At 33.7% G+C, this 7,587-nt stretch overlaps 1 protein-coding gene across 1 annotated transcript in view; it reads left to right on the top strand.

Annotated features, from left to right (window-relative positions):
• Positions 1-2,938, top strand: part of LOC137193532 (uncharacterized) — a 4,265-nt gene extending 1,327 nt beyond the window's left edge. Inside the window, exons 2-3 of the mRNA XM_067604743.1 lie at positions 1,131-1,439; positions 1,558-2,938. Coding sequence (XP_067460844.1) covers positions 1,131-1,439; positions 1,558-1,844 — 596 coding nt within the window. The 3' untranslated portion in view covers positions 1,845-2,938. The remainder of the gene's footprint in view (positions 1-1,130; positions 1,440-1,557) is intronic.
• The last annotated feature ends 4,649 nt before the right edge of the window (positions 2,939-7,587 follow it).

The following is a 7,587-nucleotide window of genomic DNA, read 5'->3' as shown; positions in this document are numbered from 1 at the left end:
ATTGTGTGTTAAATATACAGTATATATATGTAAATGGTAAAATGTATCTCATGATAATTGTGTGTTTATGATGATAAATATGTCTTTTAGTGGAAGATAAATTAATGCATGAAGGCAAACTCATTTTAAATGTGTGATGAAGCTAAATATAATTTATAGATAAAATGTATAATTGTATATCTTAATCCATATTTAATATAAATCATATTGGTTTATGAAATCAAAATGATGTCAAACATATAATATAAAAAAAAAATAGAAAGTGTTTGATAGAAAATATAATGAATCAGATAATTTACATGTTGTCATTTAATTAAGAATATATATTATTATATTATATTTTATTTACATATCTGAACATGTTGTGGTAATTGTGTTTTATATAAAAGCTAAAACTCTTTAAAAAGTTGTTAAAAGTATTGATGTATTGTGTGTCTGATTAGAGTAAAGTATATGCTGGTAAATATACTTCATATAAAACACTATAATCATTTACAAATGTAACATAAATATAATATATTTTAACCAAGTAATAAAACTATACTTCAAATCTTACTAAGACAAACATCATCATATTATATTATATTATATTATATTATATTATATTATATTATATTATATTATATTATATTATATTATATTATATTATATTATATTAGACGTATCTGAACATGGTAGTCGTGGTGGTGGTAATATTGTTTTAAATAAAAGATAAAACTTATGTTAAAATTATTTATTGATTTTTATTAATTAAAGTATATGGTGGTAAATATATTTTACATAAAACATTATAATCATCAGAAAATGTATTTTATATGAGGCTGTTATGTCATGATATATTTCATATTTTATAAACTCTATTATATTAGTAACTAATGTTGTGGTAAATATTGATAAAGTGGTAAATGATGTTTTAATCTTTATATATGACATATGATGAGCTTCCATGATGCTTTAGTTTGATATGATTATTGATACAGTGTCCAGTAGATGATGTTTGTGGTGTATTGATGAGTAGTTTAGTGATCATGTAGTTTCCAGGATCAGACTGAATGCAGTGCAGTGCTGTAAGCTGCTGTTGACTGTGTGAATGTGTGTCTGTGCTGCTTGTTGCTGCTGTCAAACTTCAGTTGAGCAGGTAGTGAAGCCCGTGGTGAGCGTGTACCCAGCAGCATCCAGAGCCCACCTGGAGGGGAAGAGCTCCCTGCTGTGTCTGGCCTCAGCCATGTCTCCTCCTCTGGTCCAGTTCTCCTGGAAAAGACAGAAGAAGAACGGCACGCTGGAGGATCTGCCCCCTGCTGAGGGAGAGCAGCTGGAGCTCAGAGAGCCGGGACGCACCGTCGCCATCAGGGTGGTTGATCGGGATGCTCTCTACACATATAAATACCGCTGCTACGTCAAGCACGAGGGGGAAACAGTAGAGGCCCAAACAGAACAAGGTAATGAAGGCTTGGTGACTGTGTTCAGCAGTGATTCAGCTTCATCTGGAGACGCTGTCAGAGAGAGCAGAGGAGCAGAGCACTGACAAATTTGTTTTTAACTTTTTTTCTGTTTCAGAGGTTTTTGCTCTTCCTCTACCAACACCAGCTCCACCAGCATCTCCAACACCAGCTCCATCAGCATCTCCAACACCAGCTCCATCAGCATCTCCAACACCAGCTCCATCAGCAGATCCACCAGCAGATCCACCAGCAGCTCTTGTCCTGTCTCAGTACCAGGTGAAGCTGCTCTGTGTGCTGTACACAGTGCTGATAGTGAAGAGTCTGGTGTACTGCTGTGGACTCTCTCTGCTGATGATCCTCAGAAACAAGGGACCGTCCACCAACTGCACACATGCTGACTGACTGTTTTCTGCTCACCTTTTCTCACCATCACATCTCATCAATTCATCTCATTTATCACTTTGATCAGTGTTCAGAAATGTCACTTATGACGTGTTGTGGTTGGTTGTAAATTTACGGTTAAGACACAGTTGTCTTAAAACTATAAATACACACACATACACATAAATACAGTATATTTACAGTTACTAAGTATAAATTCTGTAGAATATTAATATCTTGATGCTCTATTTTAATTCCAGTTTTAATCATGACTTGTATAATAGTGTAAAATGAAGTTAAAATATTAGCTACCTGGTAGATATTGAAGTGCTCATAGTATGTTTTCTTTCTTGTGTATTTTCTTTTTAATACATTACACATAACAGTTTCTGTCATTTATAATCATCCATGGTTTTATTGATTTCAGTTTGGATATGCAAATAATCTAAATAATCAGACACAGAATCCACTATATTGACCAAGTTTATTGATACCTACAAGTAATTTGACTCTTGTTGTGAGTAGATCTCAGTAAACTTTCACATAGTGCTAAAAACAAGTGTACAGGAAGATACAAAGAAAAGTTTACAGATATTTAATTTTTATTTTTTAGTATAATCAAGGTGAAATATGTGAGAAAATTAACTTGGTTCACATCAACATATGTGTATGTGTATATGTGCACTTGCTGATTTTTTTGCTGAAAAAAAAACATTTCTTTGCTCTATTCATAAATACATCTGATGTTTATGTTGTTTTGTAAATATATATCATATATTAAAAAATTAAAAATTCTACTAAAGACCAATCAGCTGTGTGAACATTGAGTCTAAACTCCATCTATGGTCTTCTCATTAGTGCAGGTAGTCTTGCTTTTAATTTGACAAGTTTACATTATTAATCTTCATATTGATTTTGTGGGTGTATGTGATGTGCTGTGTGTAGCTGTGCTGTTGTATGTTTTTTGTCGGGGACTACAGATGCAAATTAGCCTCGAGCTAACTCTGGTCCAGTGCTTCTTTAATGTTTAAAACTGCAACATGTCCCAGTCAATAAATCAATCAATTATCAATTATATGCTTGTTTGTGTTTTGTATTCAATAAAAATATAAAAATATGATTTAAGTTGGGTTCTTTGTATCAAAATCGACTTCATTCTTTATAATGACTCTACTTTCTTTTCTATGAGTTATGTATTTATTATTATTATTATTATTAGGATGTTCAACCACTCAATATCAATTACAACCATTTTATTTTGATCTATTTGTTTAAACTTATTGAGTAATTTATTTGTGAACTCAGTACAGACTGTGCGACCTGAGCAGACTGCAGGAGTTTGAACGTCTCCCTTTATTTAATGATGTCAGTTTCTCAGCTCTGAGTTTAGGATTTCAGCTGCTTCTCTGACACATTAATAACACAGATTAAAACTGAGACAGCGAGCGCTGAATTCATACTGAAGTTCCTGGAACCATTCTTTAACCAGAGTCGATGGTTGTAACCGTCATTGTGTTAATAAAGTGAAAAACCACAGTGTGGAGGCTGCTGAGCAGAAACCCACACGGCCCGTCTGCTGCAGGAAAGGAAGTGTTGATTCACTGTCAACAGTTTTATATGAGTCCTAATAACCGCCGAGAACAGATTCATACCTGCTGCTGTACACTCATGAACTTCCCTCCCTCTCATTTGTCATGTGGGTCTTTTCTCTTGTTGTCTGTAAACCTTTTTTCCACTGAGCCCTCCACCCACACAGTCAAACTGAGCCCAGCCACCAACAAAGGCCGCACATCTGGAGGTCTTGTCACTTTTTCTTTTTTGGAGCTTTTAGCAAAGGTACACTTTACAGCAGGGGAGGAATGTAATAAAGTACAATTGTGAGGTATTTTACATGAGTATTTCCATTTTATGCTTCTTTATACGTCCACTCCACTACATTTCAGAGGGAGATATTTTACTTTCTACTCCACTACATTTACTTCACAGCTATAAGTACTAGTTACTTTTCAGATGTAGATTTTACCAGTAAAGCTGATGATGTATTTTATATTTGAAATACATTTAGATCACTTCATAGGGATTTATTTTCATTTTACATATAAGGGTTTTTTCAGTGTACAAAAAGCCACATTAAATCCCCTTTGACTCCATGTTTTAAAACAATACAATATGAAACATTTCAAGAGTGGTGAATACTTTTCACAGGCTCTGTATATATGTATATGATCAATGTAACAGTGTGTCAGGCCAATTTACATAAAGAGTACTTTTACTTTTGATACTTTAAGTACATTTAGCAAATAATACTTCTGTAATTTTGAAAGTAAAACCATTACTTGTAAAGTAGTATTTTATACTGTATTATTGGTACAGTTACTTAAGTGAAACAGTTTAATACTTACTTTCAACATTTTCTGCTTTGACTAGCTGTTGATGTTGCTTGATTATACGTATTGAAAGAATTTGAAACTTTATTGTGTTATTGTCTGATATATATATTTTTTTCTTTCTTATGTATTTTAATTTTAATACATTACACATAACAGTTTCTGTCTTTTATAATCATCCTTGTTTTTATTGATTTCAGTTTGGCATAAAATATTGTAAATAATCGGACACAGAATGCACTATATTGGCCAAGTTTGCTGATACCTACAAGTAATTTGACTCTTGTCGTCAGTAGATCTCAGTGAACTTTCACATAGTGCTAAAAGGAAATGTACAGGAAGAAACAAAGAAAAGCTTACAGCTAAACAGAAACAACAGTAAAGACAAACAAATATAAACATGTAGCTATTAAATACAAGCAAGTAGGTGTGGTGTGCCAACAGGTTCATCTTTTATAATTGTTTCAGTGTGGATGTACACCTCTATGCTGAAGACACTGTTGTTTACACACATGAAGAAACAGCAGAGAGCTGCTTTGAAGCTACAGCTGCTATAAAAACGATCACACAGTGGCTTGATTAGTCTGGACTGAAGCCTGAATCTGGTCAAAATGATGGGTGTGTTTTTGGATTTTTTTCTAAATCACCAAAATACTGATCAGCTCTTGCAGTATTACTTAAAGTATTAAACTTTATTTATTTATTTATTCTGCTGCTATGATTGATGATAACAAATGTAGGATGTATTTTTTTTAAATGTTGCAGAGAGGAAGTGAATGTTAAAAATGTTCTTACAGTGTGAATTTAAACACTGCAGGTAAAAACCTCAATTTAGAAGAAGATGAAAGATTTCAGAAACACCACAATTTAAAAACTGGTTTGTTTTATTAACAAAAACAACTTCATAAGAGAAACTGATAATAAAACAAACAGCAATGATAAAGTATTACGACTATTAAATATAAAATTCATATTATTAAATATGAATTTTTAGTACAGGTAATTATGCACAATATGAATAGTATTATTAATTTGGGTTTTGTTATTCAATGAATCATCAAGCACGAGGGGGGAACAGTGGAGGCCCAAACAGAACAAGGTAATGAAGGCTTGGTGACTGTGTTCAGCAGTGATTCAGCTTCATCTGGAGACGCTGTCAGAGAGAGCAGAGGAGCAGAGCACTGACATTTCTCACTGCAACTCCAAACATTTGACTCCTTTTGTGTTTCAGAGCTTCCAGCACCAGCAGCCTCCTGTCCTCCAGAGAGAGAGCCAGCAGACCTGCCAGCTCTGCAGCAAGCTGACTGTAAGATCACCTGCTGCCTCTCTGCATGCTCTGACAGCTCCAATGTCCTGCTGCAGTTAGGGCTGCATATCAGTCTGTTCACTTTCTGCTCATCATTGAAGGATTTAAACATACACTCCCTGATTCTGTTAGAGTGTCCCACAGCACAACAAGTCCCACTGAGAGAGCTTTCACTTCACAGGCTGACAAATAACACCTTTTGGGGGCGCTATACTCAGTTTTAGGCCTCGAGGGTGATAGAACAAGTTTAGGGAGTATATCTTAAAGCTCCACTAATCAATAGTTTTATATTAAGAATGAATCTAATGACTAAATGAGCTTTTTAGCCTCTTTTAGCTCCTAGTTGTGGTTTTGCAGCACATTTCCTGTCTGCTTCAGTCTCAGTTTCCAGCAGCAGCAGCTGTTTTCTGATAAACCCACTGTACACTACCTGCCCAGCAGCAAACAGCAGACAGACCATAATATGTCAGAGAGGAGTTTGTTAGCTTGTTGTGGAGTTCTTCTGCCCCCAAGTGGTAAAAACTTCAAATCTATAGTAACCTGTGTGTTTTTAAACAGTATTTGGACTTTGCTTTTTATCCTTCAGTGATTTTAATTGTTATAAATTGTAGTTATATTGTTTTTAATATGTTCTACAACATGTTATACAATTGTCATTTTCAAGTGTGATAATCTCAATAATCTGATTAGTTACTTGTAAATAAACTGCATTTTGTCTTACTGTAGATTTTGTAATATTATAATTAGAATTGAATATATCTAACCAACATGGAAGGAGTCTCTGTCTGTCTCTCTGTACATACACATATATATGATATATTTACTCTTTATACACATTTGGGGTCATGAAAACAAAAGTTTGAAGAGACTAGTAGTAGTAGAAGCAATGTGTTGTTGCAGCCACATGAGGGCAGCAGTGTAAAGGTTTTATTACTGACAGCTCAGCACAGAGCAGATAGAGGTAATATAATATAAAGTGGAGAATGAGATGTAAACTACAGCTTTAAAGTCTAATAAAATGTCAGAGAAATATAAAAAATATAAAATATAATGTGTAAAATATATTATAAATATTATATAATAAAAAGGGAGAGAGTTACCTTTGGTTTTGCTCCTGAAAACAGCTGAACATGTAGACTGGTGCAGGTTGTATTTGGTACCAACCTTTTATTTAATAATCATGAATAAATATTCAGTTATTTACAAATAAGCTGAATTTTCTCTTATTGTAGATTTTGTAATATTAGAATTATTATTGAATATTATAAACAAATTAACATTAGAATATTAGACTTAAAACAACTCTGAAATAAAAACATAGAAGAGATAATATCATTATTAATCATAATCATTATGATTAATAATAAGAATAATAATGAAAGTCTCCAAAAATATCAAATCGGTCAGGATGAAATTTGAGGAAATGTGTCTAAACTCAGTGTTAAAAGAGAGCGTCAATGAATGCATGATACCATCAGATGATGCAGGAAATTCAATTCATTTATTCAAGTGGATTAAATAAGTATAAGGGGAACATTTAAAGGTTAAAATCACAGTTCAGGAGGAGCTTTGTGGATTTGTAGTTTTTTTTTTATTTTCATCACATCTGTTCTACAAACAACAGAGAACAATCTGTGTTGCTAAATTCACCACCAACCTGAACGTGTTTGTGGTTCCATGAATGTTTTTGTGTTTTGTTGTGTCCCAGATTTTTGATCTGCTGCCAGATTAAAATCAAGATGAAGAAAGTGAAAGTGAAGCACACAGAGAAACAGAGACGTGGAGGAAAACATATGATTAAAAAATAAGAGTCAAATCATTTTAAAAACCAGTTGAGATAATATCAGTCCGTCTCTGCTCTCCATCACTTTCACTGTTAAACTAATATGAGTTTGTGTTTCTGCTTCTTTGAAATGCAGCTGTAATGATTGTAAATATTTGAATAGAGCTGATAAATTCTCACATTAACACCTGTGAACAATCAAACAGTGATGTGTCAGTGACGTCCATCTCCATGGTAACTGTGTGCAGCCTGTTGCTCCTCCACTCAGAGGAAAACCACACAGCAGCA

Source organism: Thunnus thynnus, chromosome 12 (genome assembly GCF_963924715.1).
Source record: "Thunnus thynnus chromosome 12, fThuThy2.1, whole genome shotgun sequence".
NCBI lineage: Eukaryota > Metazoa > Chordata > Actinopteri > Scombriformes > Scombridae > Thunnus > Thunnus thynnus.
Note: the sequence above shows the minus strand (reverse complement) of the source record. Positions and strands in the feature narration are given on the sequence as shown.